General features: G+C 50.4%; 2 protein-coding genes across 2 annotated transcripts in view; one reads left to right on the top strand and one right to left on the bottom strand.

The window, feature by feature from the left end:
* Positions 1 to 7,875: 7,875 nt before the first annotated feature.
* On the top strand, positions 7,876 to 10,070 carry Enho (energy homeostasis associated). The gene is made up of 2 exons (XM_028779109.1): positions 7,876 to 8,257; positions 9,199 to 10,070. Exon 2 carries the CDS (start codon positions 9,358 to 9,360, stop codon positions 9,586 to 9,588), a length of 231 nt encoding a protein of 76 aa, XP_028634942.1. The 5' UTR covers positions 7,876 to 8,257; positions 9,199 to 9,357; the 3' UTR covers positions 9,589 to 10,070.
* Dnai1 (dynein axonemal intermediate chain 1) overlaps positions 10,063 to 16,823 on the bottom strand; it is a 66,828-nt gene continuing 60,067 nt past the window's right edge. The window contains exons 17-20 of the mRNA XM_028779107.1: positions 15,965 to 16,113; positions 15,765 to 15,864; positions 13,134 to 13,319; positions 10,063 to 10,345 (exon numbers count right to left, since the gene is read on the bottom strand). Of these exons, the coding sequence (XP_028634940.1) occupies positions 10,247 to 10,345; positions 13,134 to 13,319; positions 15,765 to 15,864; positions 15,965 to 16,113 (534 nt within the window). The 3' untranslated portion in view covers positions 10,063 to 10,246. The remainder of the gene's footprint in view (positions 10,346 to 13,133; positions 13,320 to 15,764; positions 15,865 to 15,964; positions 16,114 to 16,823) is intronic.

Below are 16,823 nucleotides of genomic sequence, written 5' to 3'. Positions count from 1 at the left end.
GCTGTAAAGATGATAGCCACTTTCGGCTAAGAGTCGGCTCCCAACAGATGAATGTGCACTTCTGCTGACCTGGAGACAAGTTGGTTAACTTCTCTAATACAAAGTCTCCTTAGGAAAACAGTGTAATAATCAATATCTGCCTCCTGTGGTGGTGTGTGAGTTTAATAAAGATAACACATAACCAATTTGGCACCACACCTACCATATGGAAACACTGTAAATCTCAGGTCTTAGTAACAATAGTAACAACAGCAGCAACAGTAAGTAACATCCAGGAGTGAGAGCTGGGTTAGCAGTAAAGCCCTATCAAAACAAAACAAAACAAAACAAAACAAAACAAAACAAAACAAATCCAAACCAACCAAACAAAAAAGTGGGCACTGAAGCTATCCAGAGAAGCTTGCTGCAGATGGAAGAAGGGATGTGGGGGAGGGGACAGTAAAGGGAAGGAGGGCAGGTACAGAGAGCAGTGTCCATGAAGGAGCTAAGGATGAGGGCCAGACAGGTGGAGAAGCCAGCGAGCTGGAGTCAGACCAAAGCAGCAGATTTAGGTTCAAATGAAGACCCTGTCACTTGTTGCTATGGGGTCTTGGAAAAACTCCTTGGTTGCCTGGAGCCTTGATTTCCTTATCTGTTCCTTCCACCTGCCTTGCACTGAGGAGAGTATCTCCCAGGGATGGAAATAGCCAACAGAATACAGGTGCTTCATAAACACGTTGTTTTAGTAGGGAGAATAAATGTTCTCAGAGACGGCGCCTGCCTGGAAGACAGGAGTGGACGGTTCCAGAAAGGTATATTCAGCTTCGATGCTGCCAAACAGTCAACAAAAATAGGGACTGTAAATGTTCATTGGAAATGACACAGAGATGACGGTGACCTTGGTGAGCCAGTGAGAGGAGAAGGCTGAGGCAGGGTTGGGGGCTGGCCCTGGGAGTGCTGGCATGGGAAAGCAGGTGACAGCATCTCAGAGAGGGTCCTTGCAAGTTGGGCAGCTCCATCCTGCCCTGTCCCTACAGGAGGAGGACTGGCTCTGGCCTTGGGCCTCTTTGTTCTCCACACAAAGCTTCTCTGTCTGGGTACAATCCTAGGCCCTAGGTGCTCTAAGGGCAGCAACTTGGGTCATTCAACTGAGGCCAGGCACCTCCTCTCCCTGCCCTACTTTCTATTGTGACTTGGGAAAAATTGAAATGGCTGCTGTCTTCTGCCCCGGCTTTAGCTTCTGACCTTGATCCTGCTTTCCTGGATCTGCACAACCCCGGGAAGGTGGACAATAGTATCAAATGGCTACTGAGTATTTCCTTTCTCCTGGCTCCTTCCAACCAGTATTTTAAATTTCATCTAAAAAAATTATATTTAATGATAGATTGGTTGATTGTCGGATAACTGATATCAGGACTAAAATGTTCTCAAAACTTGAACTGGTAATAAGGGACTGACTGAGCTGGTGGACAGAGGGGCAGTGGGCATCTCCTAATGCCAGCTTGAGAAAGGCCAGTGAGATGGCTCAGTGGGTAAAAACACTTGCTCTCAAGTCTGATGATCTAAGTTTGATGCCTGGAACCACAGGCTGAAGAAGAGAACCAACTCCCCCAAGTTATACGATCGTGTGCGCTTACATACACACACACTAAAAACATACATATGTACATACATTCATGCATAGTACATACATGCATATATACTTACATAAAAACACAATACTCCAGCGTGAGGATCTGGGAGTCTATTTTAGATGATAGCAATGCGATTACTTTAGTCGTCTGTTGTCTCATCTGAGATCTCGGGTCAGGTGAAGCTGCAGCATTTGGAGATGCAATGAGCTGGTGAGATGGCTCAGTGGTTAAGAGCATTTGCTGCTCTTGCAGAGGACCTAGGTTCAACTCCCAGTACCCTAATGGTGGCTCACACCGTCAGAAACTCCAGTTTCAGGGGATCTCGTGGCCCCTCTGGCCTGCACAGGCACCTAGTACATACACAGTGCATGAACATACATGCAGGCAAAATACAGTGAAGATACAATGATAAAAAAGTCAGGGTACCCAGCATGGGTGGCCTGCAAGTGGCTAAGGGGGGCGTGGATGCTTTGGATTTGGAGAAGGGGATTTGTTTTAGTCTTGACCTCAGATTGCCAGCAGTTAGACAATTAGGTTTCCTAGCTGAGTTGCAGATGCTGTTATTTGCTTCTCAATTAAGAAACCAAGTTACCGGCAATCAGGCCTAGGGTACACTGAGCCGCCAGAGCACTGGGAACCCCTACTTGATGTTCCTAGACTGATGGCCAAATGGCATGGCACCTGGTGGTAAAGTCGTTGGTTACAGTGGGCTAAAGCGGGCACATTATTCCAGGACAGCATAAAAAAGGCCCATTCATCTGTTTATCCTGTAAGCCCAAAGGCATGGAGAGGGATTGAGAGAAATCTCTCAGAAGCCTGACCAGACTGTGGGTCTTCTTGGTAGCTTAGGGAATGTGGCTCCACTAATTTCTTGTGCTTCTGTAGAATGCAGTAATAGAAATATGTTGTGTTCATGACTGTCTTCCTTCAGGCAGCTTCTCTATCTGGAAAAAATTTTAAATCCCACCTTTAGAAATAAAAATTAGTTGTGCCCCACCCCCCTATCCTTGAAATCTTGTCAGGCATGTGGGTGTACTCTGGACAGGTAGATCTCTGTAGATTCAAGGTCAGTCTGGGCCCCTTACCAGGTTCCAGGCCCGTCAAGATTGCATACTGATAGACTGTTTAAAAATATGAAAAAGAAATCCTACCTCCATACAGGGGGGGGCACGGGGAGACCAGAAATGGCATGTATTTCCAGTGTCTCTGAAACTTGTCTGCAAGCACGGTTCTTCACCCATAAGAGAATTCTGTGTCAAGGGGAACAACAGAAATAAATTGAAAGTGAGTAAAGTTGACTAATATTTCTGGTTCCCTTTCCTTCAGAGCACCAGGAAGATTGATTTCCTGTGTTCTCTGATGTCAGGTTTGGCTATGAGATCTGATCAATACAATGACAGAGAAAGCCATCGTGTGCTTGCTTTTGTTATTTGTTTGAGACAATGTCTCAGGTAGCCCAGGCTGGCCTTAAATTTGATATGTAGCTGAAGCTGGCTCTGGAATTCAAATGTTCCTGCGTTCACCTCCTGAAGTGCTGGGATTAAAGGCTCAGAGGATGTTTTCCTTGTTTGCCCAGGAGCAGCAAACGCACCCTGCACCCTGTTAGGAAGGCGGCATCCATGTTCACATCTGTAATCCTGCACTTGGGAGGCTGAGGCTGGAGGACTTCCTTCCACAAGTTACAGGCCTACGTGGGCTACAAGGTAAAAACCCTGTCTGTAAATGGTAGAACTCTCTGTAGCCTGGTCCTTTAGTGACTACAGTGAGCGAGACATCTCCATCCAAGCCTGGCCTTTGCTGGAACTATACAGTATGAGGAAGAAATCTGTCTGTGCTGTTTGAAGTCAATGAAATATGAGAGCTGTTTATAACTATTCTGCCTCCTGGCTAGTCTTGATTGACGAAGGTAGGAAGCAGGCTGACATAGGGCTTGGCTTTCTGCTGTTGTTGGTAGGAGACACAAGCGTCCAGCTTTGAGGCTGATAGTAGCAACAGCCACGGTTTCTCAGCGGTTGCAATAATGAGTTCCGACCACAGGAGTGCCATGGAGCTTTTAAGACTGGCAGGCCATTGAGCTCAGGGCAGCAATGGCTGAGGTTCCTCACTGGGCTGGATGGTATGGCTGGGTCTCACTGGGCTGTGCGGTATGGCTGGGTCTTACTGGGCTGTGTGGTGTGGCTGGGTCTCACTGGACTGTGTGGTGTGACTGGGTCTCACTGGGCTGTGTGGTGTGGCTAGGTCTCACTGGGCTGTGTGGTGTGGCTGGGTCTTGTTCATTTCCATTTCCCCTAGCAATTCTCAGCTAAATAATCTCTTTTAACAAGGCCCTTCTCTGTTCTAACTATTCCGTGTAGATTCTATTGTTTGTGAAAAAGAACTCTGAATGACAAAATTACTATGTATTTTTTTAAAAGTTCAAATCCCATCAGTTACAAAAGACAAATTACTTTGTGAATTCCTAAAAGAGAAAAAAAGGACTAAAAATGTACTACATGCCTTTACTTGAAAAATGCTTCCTGATTCCAAAATTGTTTAACCTTGGGGGGGGGTAGCTCTTTAGAATCAATGAAATACTTTCTTGTATTTCATCTTGTGATGCTGGTGGTGCTGGTGGTGGTGGTGGTGGTGGTGGTGATGACAGTGGTGATGGTGTGTGTATGCATGAGCATGTGGAGATGAGAGGACAATTTGAAGGACCAGGTTCCTTCCTTCCATTATGTGGGTCCCAGGGATCCGGTTCAGGTCATCAGACTTTTCAAATGTCTTTACACCACACTCTCTCTCTCTCTCTCTCTCTCTCTCTCTCTCTCTCTCTCTCTCTCTCTCTCTCTCTCTTTCACTCTCTCTCTCTCAGAGAGACAGGACAGCCAGGACTACACAAAGAGAAACTCTGTCTTGAAAAAACAACAAACAAACAAACAAACAAACAAAAGATTCTAGCTTTGAGTTGCTTTTGCCAGGGTATTTTATCACCACAACAGGAAGAGCAGCTAAGAAGGTGAACTTTCCACTGCTGTAACACTTGAGATACTTAACATTTATATGTTTGCTTATCTATTTTCTTATTTGTCTCTTGAGACAGGGTCTCATTATGTACCTCTGGCTGTCTTGGAATTTACTATGTAGACCAGGCTGGCCTTGAACTCACAGAGATCTGCCTGCCTCTGCCTCCCAAATGCTAGGATTAAAGACCTGAGCCACCACGCCCTGCCAATATCTACCTTTTAAATACAAAAGGGAAAGAGGGGCTGGCAAGATGGCTCAGTGGGTAAATGTTTTTGCCACCAAGCCTGATGATCTGAATTCCATTTCGAGCACCCACCTGTGGATCATGAGAACCAACTCCTAAAAGTTGTCTTCTGACCTCAATACCTGTGTGGCCCCTGCACATGTACATATGTAGCTAAATAAATAAATCATACATTCATAAATGTAATAAGTTTTAAAGTAAAAAGGTTCATTTTAGCTCACAGTTCTGTAGGTGTCATGACTTACTTAGTTGCTTGTGGGCTAGTGGCAAGGGAGCACTTCAAGACAGGAAGAGAGGAGAGCTACTTGCTTCTTCAGTCACACAAGAAGAACAGAGGAAGAGATTTAAGTCCTACAGTTTCCTCCAGGAGCACCCCCCCCCCCCGCAGTGACCCAATACTTCCCACTGGGCCCTACCTCTTGAAGTTCCTACCACCCTTCAACAATGCCAAGCTGGGGACCCAGCCTCTGGGGACATTCTAGATCCACACTCTAGCGGTTTGTGAGGATTCGTCTGGCAGACAATGGGCAGACAATAGAGTACTTGCTATTCTGCTGCTTCTTCACCAGGCTTCTGGAAGCTCTGCATCCCACTCCATGGGGTCATCGTGTGGGTCCTGTTAACCGTGTGGCTCCAGCGTCTTGAGCACTTGATGAGTAGTCCAAAGTTAAGCAAATCAGAGTACTTTCTGAGGAATCTCAGACTGTATCCTAAAAGAAGTGGTGGCGACAGCAGGAGCTGCTCCACCGGTCTCTCCTTGGCCACCTGGAGTCTAGGCCCTAGACAATAAGATGTGAATGTCTGGAATCGTTCAAAGTCTTGTTTTCACCATGGAGAGCAGGAGAATATTAGAGGCCATGAGAGTGGGGGCGACCAGGGTGTGTGGCGGCTAGAACGAGGCAGTTTCGGCCAGTTTTCAGCTCATTCCTTGAGGGAGCTCACCTACTTTTGTGATTTAACTCTCACCCTGTTGTAAAACCTCACCGGACCTCATTCCTGAACCTTGGAGATGTTTGCGCATGTCTGCCGAGCAGCTGTTTGCGCATGTCTGCCGAGCACCTCCACTAGAGCATTCTACCTCAAATCTGACATCTCCAAACATTACTCCTTTAGTTCTTTGTTGAAACTTACCTTTAAATTATATTTATCTAGTGGGGTGGGGGGCAGCTGTGTGCTACAGGGTGTAGCTTGGAGGACAGGGGACAGCTTGTTCTCGCCTTCCACCATGTTAACTCCAGAGATTGAACTTGGGTCATCAGGCTTGGTGGCAAGTGGTTTTTCCAGTTGCGCCATCTCAGCATCTCTTCTGTGTTATCACGGGCCATTGCCTCACAGTGTCGCAGCTGCTAACCAGTTACCCCAGAATGTCCTCTTCTTACTTCCCCTAGCTACTGAGTTCTACCTGCTGAGGTATCTCAATACCCTCAGTGTGCTCCTGCTCTGCCAAGGATGTTTTTAGCCCCTCATCCATGTGAAAGACGGGTATCTTTCACTCTCAAATGCTTTCAAAATTTCTTTCCACCCAATGGCCCAAATCATCCTTCTAATTTCTGGCTATGATCACATCAGTCCGATGATGCTCAAAATTCTTCAGTGACTCCCCACTGTTTCCAGGATGAAATCTGAACCCCTGTGGCTAGGTCACAAATTCACTGGCATTATACTCAGATGTGCGACCATATGTCTCTCTCTTCACTATAACTGATCTGATCCTTCTCACAATACCCCGCCCTGCTGGGTAACAGGGGGAAATTAAAATTAATCCATCCTGACAAACTCCACGGGGTCCGTAGTTTATTTTAGACCGTCTCTAACACAGGAGCTTTAGATGATTCAGCCGTTGAGATGACTTTATACTCCTCCCCTTCCTCTTTTTCTTGGAAGAAGGAGCCCTGCCCCTTTGCCACCTGGTCTTGGCTTGTCAGCTGACATTTGCTGAGATGTGGTTGGTATGGTATAAATGAATTAGTGAAAAACCTAAGAAGTAGCTATTACTATGACTGTTTTATGGAGAAGAAAGCTGTGTTTAAGAGAGTTAGAAAGTGGAACCAGGAGCCAATGCCACTGTGACTCTAGTCCGAGTTTTGCTGTGAGTGTAGTATTCCAGAGAGAAGTCAAGGTGGGATGTGGGGCCATGGGTCTCTTACTGTCCATGAACAATACATGATAGAAGGCACGCATAAGGACACTTAAGAACCACTGGAGGGCCAGAAATATAGCTGCTTTTGTGTGAGAGCCCAACGCCCTGGGTTACATCACTAGCACTCTCACTTAAGGGTCTGGGAGGGGAAAACCTACTTGACTGCTCTGGACCAAGCTACCTTGGTCTCAGAACTATTAGGATGGAGAGTCAGGCTGTCCATGAGGCCTGGATTTAGTTCAGCCTTAGCTGAGCCATTCTTCAGGTGTCTCAAGTTCCCTCCAGGAAGCAAAGCACAAGCCTGTGACCAACACTGGGTGAGAAATCAGTAAAACGCAACAAAGGTCCTGTGTTTCCAGAGATTACAGTGTTCTTAGGACTAGGGGCAATCTACAGGCACTATAAAATGGACACGCGGGAATCTACACAGTGCTGGGAAAGGGATATGTAGAAAGATAAGAGGTGAAGAGGGTCAGGTGTGGAGACGCATGGACTTTTTCAGATAATAGAGACAGACTTCTCCCAGATATGGGGGGGGTGGACGCCTCACATGTAGCGGTGCATTCCAGATGTGGAAGGTGCAAGAAGTCCCTGAAAAAAGGTGGCCTGGCCCTTCAGCCTCTCAAGGGATGATCAAAACAAAGTGGCCCCTATATACCCCTCCTCTCACCCTTCCCAAGTCCCTCCCTCCTCTCCTGCACCAGGATGGTCGTGTCCCACCCCAGAGCACAACCAATGGCGCGGGAACTTGGCCCGGACAGCCAATTGAACGGCGGCAGCGGCACAGGAGATGGCTCCGCCCCCAAAGGGCCGCAGGCCGCTGGCCACTCAGGAGGCGGGGCTCTTCGCTGTTTTTGCTGCCCGCCGAGCTCAGCCGACTCCCGTCGTAGCCGAGCCCAGCCGAACGCAGCCGAGCCCAGCCGAGCCCAGCCGAATTCCTCGACGCTCCTGCCGCCGCCGCCCGAGTGCCGCCGAGCGAGCGAGCGAGCTAGCGGCCCCGGCCGCGGAGGAGGCGCCGCCCCAGGGGGAGGAGGTGCCCGCTCTCCGCAGACCGCCCGCGGCAGAGGCCGGCCCGGTCGCGCCCGGGCGGGAGCGGCCGGAGGAGGCTGCGCGGCCCAGGGGGAGGGCCCGGGGAGTGGACGTCGCCCCTGCCCGCCTCCCGCCGCCCCCCGCCCGCTGGCTCTCGAGCCTCGGTCGGCGCTGAGCATCCGCTGTCCCGGACCCTCCCGCGGGCGCGCACTGGGCTCAACTCAGGTAAGGGGGGGTGCCCCCTATGGGAAGAGGGTCGAAAAACAGAGATCTTGGACGGATATGAAGAGACAGTGACCCACACAGAGACAGAGAGACACACAGCTTGGAGGAGAGATAGACACAAAGGCAGGGACACATGCAAGACGCACAGAACCACCGATACCGACCCCTTGGAGACATGTCCCCGAGGGCAGAGAGGGTCGAGCAGTCGTGAAAAGAGACAAGAGATACACAGAGAGACTGGTAGAGAAATGAGACACATAAGTGAAACACTCAAGACACTCAGAGATAGGGACACAGAGAGACAGGCAGCCGCACACCTTCAAAGAGGTGTGTTTGCAGAGGCAAGGATGCAGATACAACAAGGGAGAGAGGGACAGGAGGATGTCCGTTCAGACATACACCTGACCCAGAGAGGCAAAGTCCCAGGGAAAGGTACACCTAGGCTCACAACCTTGGGTATGCAGAACCCACACGTTCCTGCCAAGGCCTCCACAAAGTTCCCTCTGTGTGAGCTGGCACCTCTGCAGGTCTCCTGGACTGGCTGACTGCAGCCCTCAGAAAAGAGAGGATGCCCTAGCCACTACAATAATGGTCATAATCTTCCTCCTGGGCCTTAAGCCACCTCAGTCCCGCCCACCAACAGCATGTCTGAAGGCTAGAAGCTTGGTGGGCAGGGCTAGGCTATACCCACCAGTTCCAAGGAGAATGAGAGAGAGAGAGAGAGAGAGGCTGCCAGCCTACTATAGCCTCCCCATTCTGGCTGCACCACAGCACCCAGGGGCTCAGCCAGGCCCGAGGGTGGAGGTGCTGGCTTTGTGGGGTACTTGAGCCTGCTGGGACTCAATGCTCTCTGCCTGAGGCCAAAGATGGAAGCTATCCCCCTAGGCTTCAGCCCACTTCTTCCTCCTCACCTCCATCTACTTTCCTCTGTACTTCCCCAGGCTCAGGACTGCAGGTGGGCATCTTCACTGCCCAGAAGTCGTTGTGTGTGGACAGCACAGCTTCCTTGGAAAGTCGGCCACACCAGAGTTGTGCCTCGGCATGGGCCTTGCCACTGAGGCAGCTCCGCTGTCTGCACTGGCCTGAGGGTGCTGCCTGTCATGGGGGCAGCCATCTCCCAGGGGGCTCTCATCGCCATCGTCTGCAACGGCCTTGTAGGCTTCTTGCTGCTACTGCTCTGGGTCATTCTCTGCTGGGCCTGCCACTCTCGCTCTGCTGACGTCGATTCTCTCTCGGAATCCAGTCCCAACTCTAGCCCTGGCCCCTGTCCTGAGAAGGCACCACCACCCCAGAAGCCTAGCCATGAAGGCAGCTACCTGCTGCAGCCCTGAAGGCCCCTGGCCTAGCCTGGAGTCCTGGACTTGAGTATACCTGAGTCAGAGTGTGGAATCGGATCCCAGAATTCAGTCAGCCTGGGGTCCAGAATTTAGAGTCCAGATGATTTGAAGCTGGATCCAGCAGCCTAGATTGTAGCCAGCCTGGCTGTAAGAGAGGCCTGAGTAGCCCTGGGGACACAGGCCTGGAGTGGGGGTTAGGAGTTGGTGCTAGGGCCAGGGCCATCTGGACTCTGCTCCATTCCAAGGGCCAAGGGCTGAGTTTACACCTTTCCTAGGCTCGGCACCTCTGGGCTCCTTAGGTTGGGGAAGCAAACTGGGACCCATGGCAATAATGGGAGGGTGTCCAGGCTGGGCCCCTTCTCTCGTCCTCCCACTGTTTGTTGAATAATAAATGAAACTATGGCTTACTCTGAGATTTCTTTTCTAGGGGGCTGTGTGGTAGAAAAAAACCCCACACAAATACAGGTATGAGTGTCCAGCTGGCCTTTATTTGTCAGAGAGGGTATAATGGAGGCTTAGGGTCACGTCATGGAGAAAGGTGGTGTGACCTTAAGAACCAGAATGAGAAAAGCAAACCCTGGGATTGATCAGGGTGAGGCACGTCCTCACTTGTATTGGGTTCAGAACACAGGGCAGGGCCTGGGCCAGACTCTCAGGGTTTCGTTTTTACTTCCCTCACGAGGTTTAGCAGTTTGTCCAATTTTGCGATCTCCACGGCTGGACCCTTCTGTACTTCCTGCCCCTTCTTCTCCTGGGGAGACGGAACCATCAGTGGGAATGGGAACGACCTGCTTTTTGGGAGCTGCCACAGGCTCCTCTTCCCAACTTGCTTTCTCCTGACCCTCCCCTGCCCAGTACATATTGGGTCTCTACTGGGGTTAAGTGACTCAGAGGCCCAGCTGAGGGCCTGTGAGGAGGCTCCAACTCTAGCTCCGAAGCTTAGCAAGAATCAAGCCCTTGGTGCTGGAAGGAGTGAGAAAGGCATTTATCCCCAGTCCCTCAGAGGTCGCCAGCGATGGAGAGCTGTAGGCTCTGGGAGAGGCGGGAGCTGAACGTTAGGCTCGCTCAGGTTGGGCCCTGTAGACGGGATAGACGGGTGCTGCAGGAGACAGGAGTGGGGCTAGGTCACAGGTATCCTCAGACCTTCAGGTTAGGGTTGGAAGGGCGCCACTTGACGCCAGACTTGATGTGTCATGTAACCAGAATAGGGGTGGGGTGGAGTGGGGAGTACCAGGAGACCCGTGAGAGCAGACAGAATTTTTCATGAGACTCCATGTGGTGGGGACTGTCTCTTAGGACCCTGATGACCCTTGCTCCAACCTGCAAAGCATTCTAGGGCTTCCGTTGGTAAGTTGGGCCCTGAGAAAATGGAATTTTGGACATAGGTATGTTTGGTCCACAGGCCTTCCAGTTCTGAGGCAGGCCACATCAGTCAAAGTCTCTCTGCTGTCCAGTGGGAAGTGGACTGTGCTGAGACAGGCTGGCCAGCTGCCCCTTTCTGCCTTCCCTCCGTTCTCTGCGGTTCTCTGCCACCTGTGCCCACTGTTTCCTGGCACCTGCCCCAGCTATACCTGCTGCAATCTAAGGTAAGGGGAGGGTGCAGAGCCCATGGGCTTCTTCCTGGCCCCAGTCTAGCTGCTGCTACTCAGTGGAGCTCCAGTTTCCTCTGGCCTTGACCCCTACCCCTGTTCCCAGGTCTGCTGGGCAGCCATTACCCAGCCCCACTGCAGTCAGGGAGGCACAGGACAGTCATCCTTTCCTCTCTTCCCACCTCTCCATAGCTAAGCTATTTCTCAGCTTTACCCTATCCCTCAGAACTTAAGAGACTTGGTTTTACTTCCACTGCTGTCATGAGTTCCTGTAAGGCTGGACACACGCCTTGGCTTTCCGAGCCTCATCCTCCTGTACATCCATCTGTACAGGAGGAAGGGAATGATGGCTCTTGACTTCTGATGGCATTCGGGGGAAGTTCACTGGGAGAGAGGGCTGGGCCTCTGAGGTAAGTCCTCTTGGGAAGCGCAGGAAATCTGCAGCTCCCAGAGGAAGGACTGTAGGGAGGCCCAGAGGACTTCCTTTTGTATGAATCACTTGACTGCTGACAGGGTCAGACAATCTCACAGGAACGTCTAATCCTCCCAAGTGCTAGCCCTAAACTGTCCTTGCTCAGATCCTTCATGATTTAAGTTTCCAGATTCACAGAGTTCAGCCCCCTCAGCCACAGCTGACCCTTGCTCTGTGAGGAGATGGAGCTGTGGTAAATCTTGCCTCCCCGCATCACACTGGGTAGAACTCTTTCAGATCTACCATGCTCATGGCGTCAGGGTTTTGCCTCTCTCCAAGGAGTGGCCATCATCCCCCAGGGGGCTGTCCACCTCTGCCATCTTAAGCCTGCCCCTCATTAAATTAAGAACAGATTTGATCTGTTCCACAAAATTTGCTGCTGCCTTTCTCCCTCCTGAGGCCAAGGAGCTGGGCTCAGCAGAGAGATTTAGACCATGCCTGACTTCCCCCAACCCCCAAAGCCCACCACAGCCTGTGGGCCACAGCTGCAGGCGCTTAGCAGCCTTCTGAGTATTTATAGCCAAGTCCACCCCCTCCCCCAGCTGGCTACAATTACAGGGCCATCCATACTTCTAGCCTGTGGCTCCCTGGCCACGGTGAAGAATAGGCTAGGCCAGTATCCAATGGATGGTGCACAGTCCCTGGCTGGGTAGGGACACTTGGGGGAAAAAGTGTAGCTGAACAAGACAAGCCCCAGACCCTACCCCCAAACTGCTCTATACACTTCAAATTGCACCCTGGAGGTTCAGTGATGAGGGTGACTTGGCCAACCCTGACCCTGGCCCAGAGCCGGTTAGAGAGAGCAAAGAGCCATTTCTACTGTCATGTACAAATGGGTTCTGTATTTTTAAATTGAGCCCAGAGGATCTGGATTCTAAGGCCTGTGCCATGAAGCTTGAGTCTTAAATCTGAATTTGGGCTCAGGTATAGATTCAAGGTCATTGATTTTGGCTTTGTGTCATACATTTGGGGTCCTTGGGCTCTGGGCAGGGTCTTCTTACTATTAGAGACCCAGGAAACCAGAACTCAGAAGGTGGTCCGCATCTCTGGGACCTCGTTACCCGGCTCACGCCTCATTCCCTCCCTCCCTGGGTAGACCCACCGCTCCCAGCTCAGAAACCACTGGAGCTGAGATGCTTTAAGCCCCGCAATGATGCTTCAGCTAAGCTTTGAGTCCCTCTCCTGGCAGCCTGTCATGCCTACAACATCCTGCACTCCAATAACTCAATGATGCTTGCCTCCTCCATGTTCCAAGCCCCCTTACTCCTTGGAAATCGCCCCAGGGACCCTACAGGGAACTCGTATGCAGTATGACAAACTGTTCTGTTACTTCACAAGCCTGTCTTTCCAAGCCTTCCCATTCAGGCCACCATCCTCACTTGAATCCTTCATGTCAGAAACTTGGGGTAGCCACTGTCTCCTCCCTATCATCCCCCCCCCCCATCTCTGATGGCAGCCTGAACTCCCAGAGCCCATACCTTTGGCATCTTTCGCAAGTTGGGAGAGAGCTTGAGACAGATGATGTGCCCACGTTCATCGCCCACGATTATGATGGGGTGAATGGGATTGAACTGCACATGGGTAATCTTGTTCTTCTTCTTGGGCACCACTGGCTGGTTGCAGATGGCTTCATACTTGTTGACCGCTAAGTCAAACACATGGGCCTACAAAGAGGTTAGTGTCACAGTCAGTTAAACCAGGCCCTGGTCTCCTGTCTTGGGCTTTCTGAGGACTCTACAGAAGGCTAACATAACAGTCAGCACAACAGACCTGAAGGCCTCAGAAGGATTTCATGTTGGTTTGCTTTCTTCCCACGACTGAGGGGTGAGGTTAGAGAGGGTTAGGGTCTTAAGTATACACAGAATCAATGATAACAGCAGCTGTGGGATGTATATGACACAGAGGGGAGACTATTAGAGGGACAAAGGGGGCAGGTAATGGGATCACAGGGAGGGCAGCAGGGATGGAGGAGGATGGATCAGAACGAACTCTGATGATGTATATATGAAAATGCCACAAAGAAATACAACACTGGTAGCCACCATTTATCCAGTCTAATAGGCTTACTGTATTCCAGACTCTGGCCAGGAGTGTTACAAGGTGGGATCATCTAATTATACCCTTCACAACCACTCCACACTGCGGTTCCATTGCCACCCCTATTTTATAAATGAGGACTTGGAAGCTAACTTGCTCATAAGTAGCAGAGTCAGTGGTTTATCCCTGCTAATAAATACAAAATGCTCCGAGTCTGATGCCTAAGTGCCTAATAAATGTTGAATACTATCTTTGCCTCACCCAGAGTCCAAATCACTATCGGCTCCTGCCGCCACAGCTATTAGTCTTTCTGCTTCTACCCAGGCTCGCCTTCAACCATTCCTCTCAGTCTCCTTGGAGCTAGATTCCACATGCGTGCGTGTGTCCTCACCCCATCTTCAGCCCTCTTCAGCCATACTGCCCCTGTCCCTAAGCCTGATGAGCTCATCCCACGTCAGCACATTGTGTCCTGTTGCCTCAGTATGGACAGCTTCCCCACTTCATTCTCAGAATGAGTCCTGCAGGGCTAGCAAAGGGCGCACACCTTTGATTCCAGCACACAGGAGGCAGAGGCAGATGGATCTCTGTGAGATGGAGGCCAGCTTATAAGAGAACAGGTAGAGCTACATAATAGAGAGACCCTGTCTCAAAAAAAAAAAAAAGTTAAAGGCTGGTGTTTGCCATTCGGCTCTCAGTCTGAGTTTTACTTCTTCAAAGAAGCCTTTCCAAAGAAACACCAGCATCCCCACATCCATCCCACCCCACCCTCGGGTCTCACTGTACAGCTCAGTCTGGCCTGCTGGCACTTGCTATGTGATCCAGACTCCTTTCAAACTTTTGGACCTCTGCCTTTGGAATGCTGGGATTATAGGCATAGACATTTACTATCAAGCCCAGCTTTCTCTGTTTGCTATAACAGCTTTATTGAGATATACCTCACATGCTATAAGGTTCATCCATTTAGCATGCTGCAAGTAGACACTTCTTGGTTTTAAGTGTATTCACTTATCAAACCATTATCACAGCAAATTTTAAGGTGTTTTCTTCACCCACAGGACAAGCTCTGCACTCGTTAACACTCACATTTTTTTTCCCTCATCCGTTCTATCTGAGGCAAACACAAATCTACTCTGCATCTCTATGGACTTGTCTCAACACGAAGCATGCTGGTCAAATCTGTTTTGAACTTACCATATATTTGTTCTTTTGTGGCTGGCCTATTTCACTTAGCGTAAGCTTTCCATGTTCATCTATGTTGTCATATGTTCCTTGGCTGCTGACTGTGTTCCTTCGGCATATACACTGCATTCTATTTGCTGTACATGACGTGATACACACTGGCTTCTTTTGTTGCTTGGAGATTCTGAATGATGCTGCTATAAACATTCACACCCTGACACTACCCACTTTCCATCCTCTGCTCTAACATGGTGGGAATTTGATGCCTGTTTTGTTTGTTTGTTTTGTTTGTTTTTGTTTAATCTTCTCCACTATAATGTAAGCTCTGTAATCAGCAGATTCTAGCCTGGAACTGAACATCATGGCTGGCCCTTAGTAATGTGTTCAGGAAACGGGTGGCTGGCTGGCATGACTGAATTTCTGTATTATTTTCTTGGGGCTGCAGGCGCTTTTCAGGTTATATCAAATACCATGAAGAAAACAAGGCTGCACCTAAGAACATTCCTACAAAAAGGTGGCTCTGTCTCTCTCTACTCAAGCTTCTCGGAACCAGCATGGACACTGTTGGAGGTGACAGCCTCACTACCTTACAGGCCAGTGACTGGCCCACAGGCTAGGTACCCTCTAACCCCCTCCCCAGAGACCTCAAGGAAGACACCTTCTGGATGACACCTCATTTCCCCAGAGGCTCTGTTCCTCAAGGTGAACTCTCCTGATCCTTCCTCGAGGCCCCTGTGATGAAGGGTTCCCCAACACCTCCCTGACATACATAATCCTACAGCCCATCGCCTCCTGCTGACCTGGGGTGGCATGTGGCGGGCTCTCTAGGAAAGAGATGCTGAGATACCTCTTTGTCTCCGTGGGCTCAGTAGGCTGAGAAAAGGACTACTCACCTTCCCATCCGTGGTGACCGCTGCAAACACAGTGGAAGAGTATGGTGCCCAGGCCACGTCACCCACAGCTGAGTTCAGATCATAAATGAACATGGGGGTCCTGCAGTAGCAGAAGGGACAAGCCCATAACACAAAGGGTTCATAGTGTCAGAGCTGAGGGGAGGGCATGGGGCAGGGCAGGGCCAAGACAGGCCCCTCACTTGATGGTGTGGTCCCAGATCTTCACTGTCCAGTCAGAGCTGCAGGACATGAAGACCTTGGTGTGGTATGGGTTCCATAACACAGCATCTACTGCCATGTTGTGAGCATCATAGGTGTCCAAGAACTGGCTGGAGTAGGACTTGGAGCACTGCAGCAGGGATAAAGGATGGCTGATTAAGGAAGGCTGGGATCAACAGAGAGAGAAGCCAGCAGCAACCTTTCCCTAGGGTCCCTGGAGGATCAGCACCTGAGCCTCTGTCCATCTGCTCCTCAACTCCGGAAGGGAGAGGAAGCATTTTAGGACTAGGGTTCAGGGTAGCCATGGAGCCCTCTTGGGGGGTGAAGGGAAGTGACTGAGTAAGAAAGTGGCTTCTCTCTCCAAGGCAGAGTGGGTCTCAAGCACTGGGGAAAGATGTGGCACAGCCTAACTTTTGTCCACACCAAAGTAGACATTGCTATGGATTCACTACAGCCCAGACATCATCCATACTGGAGTAAGCAGCACCCTACCTTGTACAGGTAAGAGCAGATGCAGAGCCAGGATCTCCAGGTTTTCCATTCAGTGTCTGCCCTGGCCAGCAAGCCTGTCTCCCTCCCTTCAGGAAGCAGAATGACCAGCCTTTCCTTCCCCTGCCTCTCTCCTACTGCCACTAGGAGGGGTAGAGAGGGGGTGGGGACCTCTTTTGCATTCAGACCAACTCTGGCTGGGCCTCTGGGGCTCCCGGGAGGCTGTCTGTAATTAACATTCTGAATCTCTGAGCCTAAGAAAAGCTCACAGCAAAGCTATTTCTGGACGATGGAGGTTCAGAGGGACGCTCACCTACTAACACTGAGACTGGCTGTGAGGGCTGCGTCCTG

Source organism: Grammomys surdaster, unplaced genomic scaffold (genome assembly GCF_004785775.1).
Source record: "Grammomys surdaster isolate TR1022 unplaced genomic scaffold, NIH_TR_1.0 344, whole genome shotgun sequence".
Lineage (NCBI taxonomy): Eukaryota > Metazoa > Chordata > Mammalia > Rodentia > Muridae > Grammomys > Grammomys surdaster.
The sequence above is the reverse complement of the archived record's forward strand: the minus strand, read 5'-3'. Positions and strand labels throughout refer to the sequence as shown.